The sequence below is a fragment of the Sesamum indicum genome, linkage group LG4 (assembly GCF_026168435.1).
Source record: "Sesamum indicum cultivar Baizhima isolate 11 linkage group LG4, ASM2616843v1, whole genome shotgun sequence".
NCBI classification, from domain to species: domain Eukaryota; kingdom Viridiplantae; phylum Streptophyta; class Magnoliopsida; order Lamiales; family Pedaliaceae; genus Sesamum; species Sesamum indicum.
Window position 1 is genome coordinate 12864986 of NC_142660.1, and position 18194 is coordinate 12883179.

Here is an 18194-nt window from a genome sequence, read left to right on the forward strand (position 1 = left end):
TATTTATTGGATTGAGTAAAAAACATATGTATCGGATATATAAATATTAATTCATTCAATTTTTTTTTTTTATTAATCTATGCAAATTCAATGAATTTTGATGAACTTATTTGTTAGATAGAAGCGAACTGCAGGAGTGTTAGATGTAATGTCTCAAACCATAAGGTTTACATATAATTACACCAGATTTCAAAAAAGAGGAGTGTAATTATTCTTTATTTTGTTATTTGTATAAAGTAAAAATCAATATTAATTTCTCAAAAATTGCTTAGTCACATTAGACGGAAAAATTAAATATATTGATCAATATTTTAGTATTGAAATGGATTAATTGTCCATAAATTTGATCCGTCAGTCAATTTTAAAGTTTAATTCATCATTCATTAAAATTTAAATTAACAAATATTAATTTAATACATAAATTTTTTTATTATATTATTGTATGAAAAATTAAAATAGAATTTGCACCGCCAAGAGTTTGCAAACTAATTCATAATCAACCATTTGATGGGGGTGATGTGGAATATTACTTTGCTTTTGGGAATTTCCTTTGTATTTCTTCGAAATTGGGAATCATGTTCGACATGTTGAGGTGAGGAGGAAGAGGAAGAGGAAAAGGAGATGGATCACATGGGAAAGATCCTGGGCCACTTTTTAGCATTTCAACAAATTATGTGGTCTTTAACTTTAAATAACTAAATTAAATTAAATAGCAGACACGCTGCTCCACTCACCATTCGTCGTCCCTGCAAGTCCATCTAATTTTCCAAATTTCGATCGACACACATCAACCGGAATTTCTAATACGTCAGTTTAATACTTCGTTTCGCCCTAGTTTTTACTCAATTCCAGTCGCTTGTGTAGTAGCTTCCAGGGCTGAATCACGCGGCATCCGATCATTCATCTTAAATTGTATGATTCTTCGATTTCTCTGTTGTTTTATGCTTGTTTTGATTAACTGTTGGATTTTTTATGATGTTTTGCAGTTTTAATAGTTTCTGTTTGATTTTGGTAGTGAAATCTGATTTTTTCTACGTTCATACTTCCTTTGTTTCTTTAGTTCACCTTATGTTTGAAGATTTTGCCATGCACGGGATGTGCTATAAACCGATTGATTTCATTTTATTATCTTTTTCTATGTATATATATTAAACAGGTGAAAGATATCGTACTACTTAATCAGTAAAATTTGTAGATCCATGTCTGTTGAGTATTCCTTTTGTTTATCTGCTGTTCGTTGCATGTTCAAGAGAAATTCAGTGTTGTAAGAGTTCACCTTTATCATTCTACCATGAATGATTGCCTTTGTTTTGTTGAGTCATTGGAGTTGATGTGTTGTGTCGTGGGCAAGATTATGGATTTGCGTTTACCATAAGTTATGATGTTATGAGACCAGTTTTCTATCTTGAAACTGGCTGTTAGACCTCCCATTACTTCTGAATGGAAAATTTGTTGAGTCTGAATGGAAAATTTGTACTCAACAGTGAGATTAAAAGAGTCATTGTCTGATCTATTTGGTTTATCTTTGTCATGACATAGTTTTTGCCAAGGAAATTGATCTGAGTTTTTCAGAGTGACGAGTGGGTTCTTGGATCACGAATGGCAATTTCACGTGTAATTGAAGTGATTTAATTTAAATCTAGCCCAAAGGGTTTTGTTGATAGACATTATCCTGCAATGCTAATTATGATTAGTTGTGGTGATGCATCTTTTTTCTGAAGGTCGTTAATCTAGGATGGCCTTGGTAACCACAGCTGAAGTTTGTGATGCAAATCCACAGCTCATTGTGAGTGGTGAGCTCCGGGCTCTCCAACCAGTTTTCCAGATATATGGTAGACGACAAGTCTTCTCTGGACCAGTAGTTACGCTAAAAGTGTTTGAAGATAATGTTTTGATACGTGAATTTCTTGAGGAGAAGGGTAATGGAAGAGTTCTTGTTGTAGATGGGGGTGGTAGTTTGAGATGTGCAATATTGGGTGGCAACCCTGTAGTACAAGCTCAGAACAACGGATGGGCTGGTATAGTAGTGAATGGCTGTGTGAGGGATGTAGATGAAATCAACGGTTGTGACATTGGGGTAAGAGCTCTGGCCTCACATCCAGTGAAAGCTAATAAGAAAGGGATTGGAGAAAAGCACGTCCCTATAACTATCGCTGGAACTAGAATATCTGACGGAGAATGGCTTTATGCAGATACTGATGGTATTTTGGTGTCTAAAACAGAGTTGTCTGTTTGAAGAGAGATGTGCATCTGCTTGATTGGCTGGAAAACAAAATTGTTACTGAGGTGCAGTTATATGCTCTTTCATCAGGATTAGACTGGTACTATTCATTTGCTGCCATTTCTGTATTCTACTATATTGAATTCACTTGGATTTTATGAGAAGAGTCTGTACAATTTTTGTAGTGAAAATTAATGGCAAGAGATGTTATTAAATATGTTTGAGCTTGTTTTTTGATAACTTCTTTGTTTGATTTTTGTTCCAGTCTTTTTCCTGAGTATTATTATTGAAATGATGATCTTTTAAGATGGTTCTGGCTAAAATAGTTTATGCCAATCTTTTGCACTAATTTGTCGAATCATTCCATCTCAATTGCGAAAGTGGTGTCTATCATCTGCTTTTTGGGTATTTTTTATTCTAATTTTCAGTAGAGTGGCAATTAGCTGGTAATCAATTTGGACAATTACTGTATGCTACTCTTTTTATTTGCGGCCAAGTATGATAACACCGTCATTAGTAAATTTGGAGTCAATCAAGTCGATCTGCATCTGCATTTGTAGATATTTGTGGAGCAGACAAGTTAACTAGCCATATTACATCATGTTTCGTTTTTCGTTTTCTGTTCTTTCCCCTGTAATTCTTGAGGCAGATTGGTTCTATTTGCTTACTAGTATCGTGCTTCTGATGAAGCAATGGTGGATGTGTACTTATGATTGCCTCGCTAGAATGGTGATCATAATGTGCTAGTTTAGGATCAGTTTTTGACTATCAAAAGAAAGCATACGTCAAGATTCAATATGATCGACGCTATTCCTTACATTGATTGTTTCTATAATGCTATATGCACTTGTGCACAGGAAATGGTGAATCTCCGCAGGTTTTTCTCATGAATTTACCATTTATACTGTAAGTTTAGTTAAAAGAAAATCAAGTAATATGTTAATAAATGCCCAACACAACTAGTTACTTTATTTCAGTTTCACTAATTATCAATTAACGCATTTTGAAAAAGCAAATGCGTGCATATATCTCGTTAAAACCACAAAAGAAATTGATTGTTATTTCTTTTATCATCAATTTTGCAAAATTTCAAAGAACATATATAATTGCACAAAAGGAGACTAATTAGAGAAATTGTGGGTATATATATATATATATGTATATATGTATAATGTATAGAATGGTAGGAAGGTGATTACTAGAGTAATAGTAATTATCAATAACAGAAAAAAATGTATAAGTAATAGTAATTATCAAATTATTGTAATAATAATTATTAATTAATTATATATTTGATATTAATAATCAATTTATATTAATTATTGATAGAGATAAGGACCGTTTTGCATGCATGCTATATTTATGTGAAACATTCAAATATTTTGGCCAAACTCGACTCCGTAAAGAAGCAATTTATTTATAAAAATCACTTAACAAACAGAAGGGAGTATCCGTCAAAACTCGCTCCTTTCGTTTGAGCCGTTGCCAACGGCACTTCGTGAAAGAGAGACTTTTTCTCAGTTACCGCCAAACTTATAAATGAAAATCTGCCCGTTGTAACTCTCATATTTCAATTTTCCCCTCTCTCTCTCTCTCACGCTTCTGCAGCAAAATCATCGTTCGGAATGCGCACCCGCTTCCTCCCGACGGACTACTCTACCACCGCCGCCGGTGTGGGTCCACTCGGAACGCTAGACTTCATCGGCCTTCCTCTGCCTCTCCTTCCTCCTCGAAATTATCCCTCAGTTTCTGCAAATTTTCAACAGTCCTTTGATGAAATTCCAGTTTGTGACATCTCTTATGAAGTTGACAAGTTAACGATCGACGATGCTCTCTCAATATTCTTGTCCGACGTACTTCCTCACTTTGTCGATGGCGCTGGTTTTGAGGAACCGAGAATCGGCAGCAGTCGGGAAAAAACTGAGGTTGTACCTGCGGAGGTAATCAGGATTTTCGGTTGAAGACTTTCTTATTTTGATTCTTTATTGGAAGCGTAAGTTTTGCATTGACGCTTGTTCTACTCTTATGCTTTTGTTAAGTTTTATGTGAAAATTGACGGTGATTTGTTGTGCAGAAAATTATCTCAAGTCTAGAATTGATAGGTTTTCGAGAAATGCGATTATAGTATGTAGAGATTTTAACTTTATTTTTGTGTCGGTCCTGCTTACTTTCCCTCGGCCGAAATTATATCTAGGTGCTATAATCATTGGAGTAGTGAGATCTGATTTTTACTGGATTTAGTTTCTCATACAGTCACATCTAATGAAGAAAAGACCAATATCACGAATTTTGTTGTTTCATTTAATTCTAGAGCCATCTAGACATGCTATTTAAATTTATTAATCAAACAAATTCAGTTTCATGGTGTCTTTGCACCATCCTTGCCTGCAGTGTTGATCTGATCTATGCACTGTTTGCTTCACCCTAACTTCCATAATAGTGTTCTTTGTCTCCTTTCCAGACAGCCAAAGGATCATATCATATTTTTTAATATATCCACAGGATCATTCGCTGACGAGTTTGTGTGCTGCATTAGCATAAGATAGTGTTCAGATGTGGGAATTACTGCCTAAAGTTTGAATGTACAGCTCATATGTTTCGGAAAAGAGAAAGTTTCATGTGAAAGTATAAAGTACAAAAATCATGTGAAGTTACTTTTTTCTTCTCTAAATTGTGGAAACTCGACATGCAGAGATGCACCAAGATTTTCTATGGCAACACAGAACTGGACAGGTTGGGTTCTGACAGTATGGAGATTGAGGTATCAACTACGTTGTCCCTTTGTAGTTTCCCTCTATTACGACATGCTCTATGCTCGGGATATTATTCAGATTCTAATTCATTTTGTCTCAGGAGAAAGATGGAACAACATCCAATAATAAGGGTGGGAATGAACTTAAATTTGTGCAATTTGAAATTCCAGATATGAATATATCTTTGCTTCAATCGGTAAATTTTCCTTCCAAGTCTGGGATACTGGTTGATGTTTAGTTATTTCCACGTATTCATATTACAGTCTCTATATATATTTACTCTTCTCTGTATTCAGCAGAAAAATGCTCCTCATTCCAATATCGAGTGTTCACACATTTTCTCTGATATTCCAGAAGCTGAATTTACAATGGTAAATGTATTGATCTTTATGTCCACATTTCCCTGGCATAAATGTTTGATGTTTTATGCCTAGTCCTTATCTCCTCATATTTCATTATTAACCAGTCAATGTGCTCTCAGAATGGACAACTTCTTTCTGTGTGACCTCCAGACTTGTCATAATTTGATAAAAAGGTTATGATGCTTGTTTAGCTTATTTAGGTATTAAAGGTTAGTATCTAAGAAGTAGTTTTTTTCGAGGACTTGTGATGGTTTTTCAAAGTTCTATGGCCTATCCCAGTGCTGGTTTTAATTTCGCATCTAGTAGAACCCTATATAATCTTAGGGAAGTGCTGTGTAGTACTATTTCATTCTTGCTGCTTTTTAACATGTACTGGTGAAGTAAACAAGAATAAAAAAGCCAAGGAAAAACTGGTTTCTTTCTTGTATTCTTAGTTCTACTTATTATTGACTCTTTAAAATAATATCGCAAGTCATCAGTTTACAAGTGAAATTGCAGGAGCCATTAAATTCTGAGCTTATGCTACATGATCTCCATGAAATTGAACGAACAGTTTATTCAGTTGTTGACATGAGTGTGGAATACTCAATTGAGCAAAAGGCTAATTTGTTGGAAGATGCTGATTCTGTTCAGGGAGAGTTTCGTTCTCATAACATCGGATTTCCTCTTTTTGAATTGAATGCCGAAAGCTCATGTGTTCTTGAAGAAACATACACCGTGGATGAACTTTTGAGTTTTGAAAATGCTGAAAAGCAGCAAGTGGTTCAACCATATGAAGCAATTAATGATAACAAGGATCTTTTGGGTTCTGTGGAGTTTGACATGATAAAGTATCTATTACATCATTCTGTAGCAACACAGTATCTAGAAGACACAAATTTTTCATTAAAATTGGACTATGTAAGCATTGTTGAACTGTCACATCGTCAAGACTGCTCGACGCTATATAATGGGAAACCAGATGGTGATTCAATTTGGTTAATGGACCCAATCCTATTTGATGAATTTTTGTTCATTGATTTGGACCAATATCTTCTTTGTGAGGTGGTTTCAGATTTGTCAAAGGAGATTGAAGCTGAAACATGTGAATCCATGTTTGGCAAAGCCATGAATTTTAGAAGTTTGAGCGAATTGATTGTTTGCCACGAACTTACCCTTATGGATGACTCGTTTAAATCACTTCCTATACCTCTCTTTTCAGATCATGGAAATACTAGTTCATTACATACATCAGTTGAGGAGTTACTGGCACAGTTGGATTGCCAGTCTTCATCAGCATCTGATTGTTTATATCTAGATTGGCATTTACTAGGAGAAGATGAATGTGAATCGGCTAAATATTCTTCTTGTTGGAAAATGTTGTGGGAGATAGATGCTTATGACATCGATGCTGCGATGATTTCAAGTGACAGTGGAAAGCTAATCTTTGATTTTATTCTCTCTGAAGGTCACTCCAATAAACCAAATGCGGAAGACTATAAGAAAATTCTGAACTTATCTTGTAGTGATGATGTCTCTCTATTCCATTCTTCTGGTAAAGCAGATATAAGTACCTCAAGGAATCATGGAGATCAAAAAAGAAGAAATGAAGAGATTTTACTGAAAACTGGTGTTGACAAAGTTCCAATATTTGGTGAATCCATGTCTAGTGACCTTGAGTTTTTTTTGAATCCCAGAAACTACGTTACAGGTAGAGGAAGTATACCTGCAGACAAGTCAGTTCATACTAATACTGCATGTCAGGTCTTTATGCACATTAGTGATTCTGCTGCCGCTAAACCAGCTCAGCATAACTGGAGCGTCAAAATGCATCAGGTGCAGCTGTCTGATAATATTCTAGTACTGATTGATTATTTGTGGAGGGATTTCTTGGCCCTGTTGGAGAATGACAAAGAGTTGATACAGATGCGAAACCGATTTCAAGCTTCTAATGACTTGACGCTACTCCACCTTCCCAACGACAAGCTCATATGTCGTCTTCAGGAAAAGGTTGCATCAAGTATTTATTTGGGTCACAATGAAGACAATATTATGGTGTTAGCCTTGTTGATTGCAATTAAGCAGATGGCTTTCTACCTTTGCTATTATGGAATTCAAGCAACTTATCTCTATATAGATAAGTTGAGTACAAGTCTGCAGTGTGTGAAAGCTAGATTAAGTTTTGTCTATAACCTGATCAGAGATGAGAACCAGAAAGCTAAGAAAGAATTGAGTATCCTCCACCCATCCATCTCCGTTTTGCAAGAAGTTCTGCAGACAACATTAAGCAACCATAATTCAAAAATTCTAATTGTTTCTGACCAAGTTTTCTGGTATCCACTGAAGAGACTATTGACGTCCTTGAAGATGTCATATAATGAGCCACAACATCTTTTCAGCTCTCCATCTCAGCGGCAGCCCTGTTGTGAGATCACAGATGCTATAACGGATATCATGCTTAACTCTGACTGCTGTTTGGTATCTCATGAGTAAGTATCGACCATGTAAATTACATTGCAATGTGAGGGTTTCATTTTCATCTGTCATTTTATAAGTTGATCTCCATCTTCTGTACCAACTTTTGTTAGCTTTAGATCATCAGCATATCAAATTGACCAAGGACGTCTTTGTTGGTGCAGAATTTTTGGTATATTGGTTGAATTATCATACATCACTTAAGTACTTGGTCAGTGAGGATATCTAGGGCATACATGGTACTGAGTATTTTGATTGCACTTACGTTGCAGTCAGTACCTTAAGTTACGGATCGTAATTTTAGTACTAATACAGTCAGATATGTATCTACTCATTGTTTGTCAAAATGTAATGATATCATATCAGCTTATTGTAGCGTGGACTCTTTGATAGAATTCATGTCTTTTGTTTAAACCATGTATCCTGTTTGAAACATGCATTCCTGAAAGTGAAGGCTGTTTAGATATAAACTCATAAGATAGTCTAATGAAGCAATTTCTTGCGAGGTCTCTCTCCGATGTCTTCTTCTGTTTCACCTTCTAGTGCAGATATGACACTTGATAGGTCACCTCATTGAACTAATATTTCAAAGTTAAGCATGAGATGCAGAATTTCTGAAGTGAAACCTAAAGTAGGGGCACAGAAGGTGCCGGCAATGTCTGATTCCAAATGTAGTAGTACAAATCTTTGCTTTCATAACACTTAACTACCAATATCCAAATTTACCTACCTCATTGAACTATTATTTCCAAGTTAAGCATGAGATGCAAAATTTCTGAAGTTGAAAACCTGAAGTAGGTGCATAGAAGGTGTAGGAAATGTCTAATTCCAAATGTCAGTACTGCAAGTCTTTGCATTCATAACACTTATGGGTTCACTGAACTATATCCAAATTTCTAATGATAGGTACACATTATTTAGGTAATTGTAGTGTTGTCCATCTCTATTTTGCCTCTCTTATCATCTGTGTAGATTCTCCAAAACTCTGAATCTTAAAGTTAATACAAGTGGAAGATTTAGTCTAGTGGCATATCTACTCTTAGATCTCCTTTCACAGTGCAAGAATTTCTGGTCTTTAAGGTTTATGCTGTGTTCCAAGGCTGTTCCTCAGTGTTACTTAAGGCACTAAGTTCTTTGATTTATCAGCTAGTCCTGAAGAAGTTGGCTAATGATTCCTTACTTGTACTTTCGATTTGTAGATATGTTACTGCCTCATTTCCTTTTAGCAAATTCAGCTTCATCTTGGAATATGGAGGCGCAAATGTATCATCCAGGATATCCTCCGTCTGCCCGAAGCCAGATGGGCTGTCCACTCTTTGTTTCCTCAAGGTGCAAGTGGAGGAATCAAGCATTGCTGAAGCTCTTTGCCATGGTGTCAGCATGCCCAAGAGTATCAAATTTGAGATGGCAAGTGTATATTTCTGTGAATTTAGTTTGATGTTGCATCTAACTTTGTATTAACTGAAGACTTGTTGCATTCAGCCCTCTTCAAAGAATGGACAAAAAGTTAGCACTAGATATCCCCCAATACAAAATTGCAGATAATTCTTGCGGCATAATAGAGATGCTGAAGTCAAAATTGTTTAATCCATGCATTATACTTCAGTTGTAGAGGATGCTTCAGTGCAATTTCTAGTCAGAGATTGCTGATATCAAGCTTTGAGGACTGGTTTTTTCATATAGTTAAACTGTTTGCATATCTGTACTGAACAGGGCAGAGGGCTGTGGTTGGTTGATGATTCTCTCCTGCCATGAACTGTATTAATTGGTCTGATGCATATTTTAAACTGTCTTTTTCCATTTTTCCTTAATCGGGATTTATTTTGAGTTAATGGAAAGATAAAGTTGTTTGCTATGCTAACTTCTAAATAGTGTGGCTCTAAATGATCAATTCTGTGTATCTTTAACAAACTAGATCTAGTAGTTGCACAGTATTAATATCTTTATTTCACGTGTCATCTTCATATTCTCGATTATAGTCAACTTACTCAAATGACTTTGTAGTGTTGCTGTTAATCTTGTTCAACTCATTATAGCAGAAAAGAGATTTGGATTCTGCATTAGCCCAAAAGGAGAACAAAAGTAAGTTGGAAGAGCTATTAAATACTATACCTGTCAAGGAGGTCCACGGGAATGAACCTGTGGAAGCTGTAAATGAAGATGCAGACTGCAGTATGTTGTCCCTTCACTCCATGCCAGTGGGCTTGGCATCAAAGCAAAATCTCTCTTCCAAGCCCCTCTTTCCAGATACTATTGTAATTGTGAATACCCGAAATTTCAATGAAGAAATGGTAATTTCCAGGAGAAGCACATACCAAAGGATTCTTGAAATGGAGAAAGAAGGAGCACAAGTTGTTGAACGTGATATCTGTCTTCCTGTTGATCTAATAGTTAGTTCTGCTGTTTCTCTTACTTGGTATGATTTCAGAAATATTGGAAGGAAAGCTTCAGCTCCAGACGAGGGCTTTTCATGCTTGCCTCTGTGTGTTGAAAGCATTGCAGCAAGTACTTTGACATCATTGAGTTTTGCTTTCAGTTGCTGCATCCTGGTAATTCTTTTGCTTGAAATTTTAGGATTAGTGCAATTATTCCTTGCAGTGTTCTATGAAATTCTGCTTCTGTGATTCATTTATGTTCTGTTGCTGGTGAGGTGACCACCATATTAAGGTAGCATTTAGGATATTTTATATTACACTGGTCATATTGCTCATGTCCCTACAGGGGATATATAAATGGAAAACATCAACTCCGTTGCCCCATTATTACTAGTGAAGAATGGCTATCATTCAGATGTCTATTATCGTGTTCAGTTTGCTTAAACTTAATAAGGTAACTTTGCAAAGGAATAATAACATATTTTTGTTTCAATCCTCTATTATTATAATTATGGACCTAAAAGGCAATTAAAAAAAATGCAATGTTCTGGCAGCAACATGATTGGATTGGATTAAACCTCACAAAGATTGTCCATGCTACAGTTTCTGACCCGGTGCACTATTGTTCCTTCCAGATATTTGAGGGAGAATGCAATTTCCTATGTAGCATTATGGAATCATCAGACGAACTTTATGCTGCAGCAGCTAGCTTAGGAATTGATATACAGCTTTTTTGTTCATATTCATCTGAGATGACAGAAGAAATTTTATTGTCCTGCATCAGTGTTTCAGCTAAGTTGAGTAGGGGCCTCTATCCCAAAATGTCGGACTCAGAAAGCCTAGCAGAATCTTTTCTCACTGCATTTGCTTCAATTAATCCTCTCTCAGCTCATGCAATATTGTCTTCAGATGCCATACTTGGCAAGTTTTTGGAATTATCAAATGGGGGCAAAATATCCGCTCTTCAAAAATATCAAGTCCCTGATGTAAGCATTGCTTTGCTAAGTGCAATAAGCAGATATGGGGAGCGGGAAGATTCTAAGTCTGGAATGACAGATTGCTCCTCCTCAGTATCAATTGCAGACTCAGGAAATGTCCAATTCAAAGGTGCATCAAAGATGAACCAACCTAAACACACAAACAAGCTTTCTGCTGGTGAGCTTCCAAACAACTTGTTTCATGTGGGGTCCCAAAAGTTACTTCCAGACGACCAACATAATCTTTCCGGATTGTATGTCTCATGCAATTCTTGGCTGTCAGGAGGAGCTGAGATATCTGATAAACTGGAGCACTTCAGTTTATCTTGCGATGAGAAGTTACTCAGTCATATTCATGATACTGATGCTGATATAAAGTTGTCTAGTGATAAGTCAAGCCCTTATGATTTTCCATCGGCAAAAGGTCTTCACATACCCGATCAGAGAGAGAAGCCCTGGATGCCTCCTTTTGACATAGACAGCAGTACAAGATGGAGATCCGTGATGACACCAAAGAACAACCTTGGCAGACAAAGTATCAAGGGGACTGGGATTCTTCAGGAGAATTTCACAGGTGAAGTTATAGATGTAGAGGACACTCAAGCATTTGGGGAAAATTTCTCTGTTGAAAATTCCAGTAGCTTTTCAAAGTTTCTGCTTGACGTTCAGAAAGATTATGCTGGACAAAGTTCCAAAACGAGCAAACAACCTCACAGTGCCACTAATCTTCCCATTTTTAGAAATCCTGCTGATATTGATTCTGCATCTGGTGCCTGGATTTCTCGAAATGACAGGAGACAAATCTTGAGAGAAGAAACTAAACCACATTATGATACCATTAACAGACATAATAATTCTATGATGAGCCAAAAAGGGCTTGTGGGTGGAATGTCAGAAAATGCTCCACAGGATTCATACAAATTGTCTTTCCAAGAAAACAGTACTGGCTGCATTGGTGGCACACCACTCTCGAATGCTCTCCACTCTAGTCAGCTGCAACAAGGATCACCCTGGACAATTGAATTTCTTAACAGAATAAGGGAAAGGAGTAGATTGCGTAAGCAGTCTGTTTCACATGACTTAGCCTCCCCTCGTTTTGGCTCCTCCAGTAACACATCAAAGCTTACTAAAAGGAAAAGTCCCTCAATTCTTGAATTCTACAAGTACAAAGGAGGTAACACCTTGCAGAAAACAGTTGCTCAAAAAAAGCTAAAGGGATCTTCACGACCACTAAACTCAATGACAGATAAAATAGCTCCTGCTTCCTGTCCCTCATCATGGACTCCACCCGATAAGAGAGCAAGACGGGTATGCCAATGAAACTCCTTCTAGAGTATCTTCATATTTCACCTTAATCTGTGTTTCATCAACTGTAGAGACTATCTTTCTCAACAAGTGGAAGTGGAGGGCAACGTAAGCTGGTTTGGAGAGAGACCAATTACCATACAGCACATAGAAGATTGTAGCATCAAGTACGCATTGCCTGAAATTCCGAAAATGATAAGGCTTGTTGGCTGTTAAGTTATCACATGTCAACATTTATTTCCAGCACTTATTATAAAAAGGGTGATTTCAGTGCAGCTGAAGTAATGCTAGTGTTGACCCTAGTGTTTTTGCACAATGGCTGATTATTGATTTACACTGGCTAGCTTCATTTGAACCTCTGTCTCCCAGCACAAATTGAAATGGTCCAGGTTAGTATACAAGCAGGTCAAATATTTTTCTGTACTGTATTCTTGAGAAAGACAGCATTCTAGTAGAAGTATTATCAAAAGAATGCAAAAAATGAAAAAGGTTTTCCGGGGGCTTGTGATCAAGCTGTCTATTGGTATATTAATCCATGTATAGCCTTGGAAGAAACTGGCCTGAGTAATATTACTCAGAGAATTCATGTTTCGACCACGAAGCTTGTTATCCAGCTATTGCTTTTCCTCAGCAATGGCCTGCCTAAACAGACTTAATTGAAGTTTGAAGAGGTTTTTGTAGTCTGTTGCAAGGGACCATATGCTAAAATTGAGATTGCAAACATTTGATGAAAAGAATCATGACATCGCCGATCTGTATAGTATTGTTCAAGACTTCGAAGCATAAGACGAGTAACAAAAATGCACATACATATGCTTTTAGAAAAGGATTATTAATGTACATATCAAACTAACTGTGGCTAATTGCTTTATAGGCTTTCACCATAGTTCCAATTAGCTAATTTTTCTTTCCACTCTTCAGATTACGAAGTGCCATGACAAGTTGTTGCCTTTCACCTTCTACCTCTGCAAATCTGAGACTTATTTCTGAATATCTATCGTGCATTTCTCTCAATTCTTCTTCCATGCTTTTGTTTCTTTCCTTCAATGATGCTACTTCACTTAATAAGCTGGAAACATCACAATTACCAATGGATTGGCCATTCCTTTCCAAAGAAAGGTCCTCTAAGCCTCTCTTTTCTTTCACTGTTGGAGTGACAGAATCTTGTAGTGCAGCTTTCTCCTGTCCCTGTCAAATTAACCCTTTTAGTAGTGTCATTTATGAGCAAAAAAAGTTAAATGTTAGCATATGTTAGTTTCACAGGAATTATTTGAGGAGCAGATTGTTGTATAGATTACAGAAGCTCTGGCACAAAAAAAATTTCTTAGACATTTCAGATATTTGACGGACTATGGATTTTCCCTGTTTAGGTTCTTTGGAATGTGAATAAAATATATATTCCATTATGTTCATGTTAGCTCTTATTGATATTAAATCCAATGGATTCTAAGTTTAATTTTCCACATTCGTTTGCTTCCCAAGATAAACTACCACCAAGCTTAATATCAGAGACAAAAGCAAAAAATGCATTTTTATTCAGTTCCCTCATAGTTAATCTAGTTTTACCATTCTGCCAACTTTTGGTTTTCTTTAGTTTGGAATTTACCTGTTCCTTCTTGCATAAACCACCCTGTAACTTGGACACCTCCTTCTTCAGGCCTTCTTTCTCCAATTCCAGTTCAAGCAGATGATTTTTGACTTCATTATTCTTGAGTCTCAGCTTTTTCACTTCTAAATGCAAGTTTTCTTCTTTTGTCTTCTTCTGATCTATCTGAGATTTCATGGAAATATTTTCGTGCTTTAGTTTTTCTGCTTCCTTCCTTACTGAAGTCACTTGTCTCTCCAGATCTTCCTTTTCCAATTTCCATTTCTTGAACATCTCTGATTCTTCAATATTTGTTTTCATTTGTTCAGATTCATCTCTGAGAATATGTTTCCGGTGTCCCATTTCAGAGCTCCCTTCATTTTGTTCTGGACGCTCTTGAAGTAATCTTTCATATTGGTCTTTTATCATTTTAAGTTCTTCCTTGGCTTTCTGGAGAAGTTCTTCTAGAGCATCATTTTTCTGGCGCAAATTGTTGGCTTCTGTAACTGCCTTCTGAGCTAGTTTCTCGTTCTCCTCGATTTTTACTGACATTTCTGCTGAAATCTGCTTGAATTCCTCCTGAAGTCGCTCAGCGGCATTTGCATTGTTCCTCCTTGTCTTCCTTAATGCTTCCTCAGCTCGTATGGCCCTCTGCTCCTGCTCAACTTTTGCCCCAGTTACTGCTTCCAGGTCTTCTTCAAACACTTGTGCCTGCTTTTCCAGTTCTTTCTGCAGGCTCTCAACCTGAAACTCAAGCTCATCAATCATATTCAAAGATTCAGAGTATTGAAGTGCATGCCTTTTGTTTTCCTCCTCCAAGCTTGCTACCCGGGCTTTGAACTGCTTCACTGCAGCCAAGGATTCTGTATAATTGTGTTGCATATCCATCTTTTCTTTTTCGGTTCGCTCTAGTTTGGAGTATATGTCCTTGTATTCCATCTCCAGACTTCTGTAATCCAGAGTAAGCCTTTCTATATCCATTTTTATCTGTGCCTTTTCTTTCTTGTGGACTTCTATTTCGACATAGAGGTTTTCAATATTCTGCTTCGACATTTCTGCTTCATCAGCATTTCCATTCTTGCTTGCCAGGTCTTCAGTTGCTTTAGTTTCTTCATTCTGATTCATCTTTGTTCTGGGAGATGCTGCAGGGGCCTCTGATCCACTGTGAAAGGCCTTAATTTTGCTGGAAAGTCTAGATATTTCTGTATTTTTTTGATCCAACTTTTTGCTAAGATCTCTCATTGCAAGAACAAATTCAGAGTTTGAATCTTCTGTCTTCTGTAGTTGTAACTTCAATTTTTTATTTAATTGCTTCTCACGTTGAAGCTCTTGCTTTATGTTTTCCAATGAACTTCTCAGAGTTTCCGTCTCTTTGTGTATATGACTTGAAACTGTTTCCGCATTCTTGCATGTTGATGAGGATTTAAGTCGTTCACATTCTTCTTTAAGTGCATCTCTGTCCTCTTTTAGGCAAACAATTTGCTCGGATAATTGCTGTCCCCTCCTGGTTTCTCTCATAATTTGCTTCCGGAGGGACTGTACTTCCAATTCTGAAAGTTCTGCCTTCCTTTCTAACATTTTCATTTGATTTGTCAACCTTCCGGTACCATTTGAAGCCTCTTGTACTCCATCTCTTGATTCAGCATCTTCTAAGCTTCCATTTTGTTCGTCATGCAGAGATGTTTCTTCGCTCAAGTCATCACTCTAGTAAAGAAAAACAGGAGTCCTGGTTAATGCAACCAATAGTGGATCATAAACATAAATTAGGTGTCCCTCTTTCTAAGTTTCTAATTCTATTTGCTGCAACTAAAATTGGGATTTTATAATTGAGACCTTACTTCAGGAGATTTTGGGTTCCTCTTCCCAGAGCCATAAGAATCTTTCGTTTCTGTATCCGAATTTTGATCACATGATTCATCCGCTGGTGCTTCACCTTCTTCATTGTATCTGAGATTTTTCATGAGGGGAAGAAAGTGCTTCTTTAGTTTTCATCTTTAGAGGCAGTATTCTGCCATATTACAATGTAGAACAAGATTGGTCATCACATTACCTTGAATTGGGCCCTCCTTGCATCCTCTGAACTGTGACCTGATAATTATAAACTAGTTTAAAGATATATTTTTGCTGTTGATGTAACTTTTGTGCATTGCAACATTGTGCTAATCAAATGAGATAAATGCTGACAGCTACTAGCTTTATATCTGTGCTTCTAATTTGGTCCGTTTTGATGTGCACTTGCATGCAAGAAGAGATGGAGAGGAGGAACTAACATGTAATACTGCACCCGATTTTGAAGTCTGTAAAGGGAGAGTTAAATTCAATGGTTTGGTAGCCTCAGCTAGATCTGCGAAATCAATGGAGACTTCTCCCAGAAAGCCTGATTTTGATGACCCCTGTAAGCACCAAAACATTTTGTTATTTATGTTTTTTGTTCTTTGACCTGCTAAAGAAGAACTGCTCCCTTCGTTCCCATATTCGGTCTTGGGCAAAATTGGAGAAATATGTAACTTACTGTTGATACAATCACATAGTAAAATTTTTCTCTGATTCGCCCTGTTTTTATCTCCTTGACCAATTTGACAGTTTCATACACAGGGTTTTCCCAGGTGCAGATCCCTTCGACGATTGGCGCCTTTGCTAATCTGACTGTTGGCTTTCCTACATCTACCGGAACCAGAGAAATCATGAGGCTTTTTGCTTTTAGCTGTGGCACCTGAAATTAATTGAAGAAATGAAATTGAATTACCGGTGAGAAATCCATTCCAAAAATCTTGAATTACTTTATCAATAATATCAGTATCTACTTTCATCTGCGAATATTACCCTGTATATGAAATGATCCCATTTTAATATTGAGATATCAGAATGTTGCTTCATGGTCCAGCATTTAAAGCTAAGCAGAACTAATTAATTTCTGATCCTATGGTTAGATTTCATCAAACTTGAATCCAGAACAAAAAAACAATTCCTTAGAGTTCTTAAGAACTATAAATTCTAAAAGTGAAACAGACTATTATGCATTGCATAGGCACAGACATGTCTTTCCCACATTGTAGATTTGACATACCTGTGTTGCTTGAAACTGCATCTTGAAGACAGCTTTGATCTTTTTCTCGCTTCGCTTAAACATCTTCTCTGGGTATTATGCATGAAATGTCAAGATCCTTTTGGTTCTTCTAGTAGCTGTGAGGAACTAGTAGCTGATGTCCTTTTGTTGCCTTAGCTGTAAGTGAACAGCAATATGAATTAGTCTGAATGATTTGGTGGTTGGATGAAGAGCCAACACTAAATAATGAGAAGCCCTTATATTTTATATGCTCATATAACTTTGGAATATAGTTACAAACGGATAGTTTTCTGTTTTGACTTTCTGAGTTAGATCGTCGAAGATTTGTTTGCTTGCCTGCATGTGGCACCAGGTAAGAATCTGGAGACGCAGCATATTTCTATGATTATTGTATGGATTTGGATGCCCTAATCCACCCTCCAGCAAGTCAAATATGCCTCAGTTTCATTGAAGTCGTGGCTGCCATGAACAACTGGCAAATGCCCCATAAAATCCTTAAAAACTTATGATGCTTAAGAAAAAGGGGACTAGTTAATATTATCTGTACTTTCTTGGTTAATGGAGAACTATGTTATGCCGAGAGAGAGAGAGAGAGAGAGAGAGAGAGAGATTGGGGGATGGAGTGTGCATCTAATACACCTAAACTTTTTATTGCTTCAAGTTTCTAAAAATATATTTTTAAATTAGTTGGACTTTATTAATCAGACTGTAAGTCTCATCTTTTATTTGTTTCGCCTTTTTTCTCTTGTTTCGAATAAATTATTCATATATGACGCATTCATGTAATGAACTGTATGAAATTATAGGGAACCTGTAAGACTTAATTCCTGCAACTCTGCTACTGTCGGTGGCACATTTATGCCATCCTTGGCACTTTGGAAAGTATTACTACTGTTTTTGTAGTTCCTTTTGTTGATCTATTCTTGAATGCCGTTGTTTCTTTCCTTCTGTTCCTTCAGAGATTCCGAAATGAACACTCCAGCAGCTATATTTCGTTTGAGTATTCAATATACTCTCGTGAGTCCTGTGTGTGTATATGGAAATAAATTAGGGTATTGATAATGGATTTTCATCAATGCTAGCATCCTTGTTGCA

At 36.7% G+C, this 18194-nt stretch overlaps 3 protein-coding genes across 3 annotated transcripts; 2 read left to right on the forward strand and 1 right to left on the reverse strand.

Moving 5' to 3' along the window:
• The first annotated feature begins 501 nt into the window (after positions 1-501).
• Positions 502-2438, forward strand: LOC105160481 (putative 4-hydroxy-4-methyl-2-oxoglutarate aldolase 2). Its single transcript, XM_011077869.3, has 2 exons — positions 502-912; positions 1722-2438. The coding sequence occupies exon 2, from the start codon at positions 1736-1738 to the stop codon at positions 2234-2236; it is 501 nt and encodes a 166-aa protein (XP_011076171.1). The 5' UTR covers positions 502-912; positions 1722-1735; the 3' UTR covers positions 2237-2438.
• A 1241-nt stretch (positions 2439-3679) lies between these two features.
• On the forward strand, positions 3680-16769 carry SHOC1 (shortage in chiasmata 1). Its single transcript, XM_088879559.1, has 11 exons — positions 3680-4161; positions 4914-4982; positions 5075-5170; positions 5271-5345; positions 5835-7804; positions 8990-9197; positions 9830-10339; positions 10801-12450; positions 12519-12836; positions 16282-16427; positions 16628-16769. The coding sequence occupies exons 1-9, from the start codon at positions 3847-3849 to the stop codon at positions 12606-12608; spliced, it is 4983 nt and encodes a 1660-aa protein (XP_088735685.1). The 5' UTR covers positions 3680-3846; the 3' UTR covers positions 12609-12836; positions 16282-16427; positions 16628-16769.
• Positions 13238-17722, reverse strand: LOC105160483 (Myosin heavy chain-related protein). The gene is made up of 8 exons (XM_088879558.1): positions 17436-17722; positions 17100-17255; positions 16545-16745; positions 16303-16425; positions 16083-16120; positions 15871-15979; positions 14054-15736; positions 13238-13635 (listed from the first exon to the last, which is right to left on the reverse strand). The coding sequence occupies exons 2-8, from the start codon at positions 17160-17162 to the stop codon at positions 13345-13347; spliced, it is 2508 nt and encodes an 835-aa protein (XP_088735684.1). The 5' UTR covers positions 17163-17255; positions 17436-17722; the 3' UTR covers positions 13238-13344.
• Between the last annotated feature and the right edge of the window lie 472 nt (positions 17723-18194).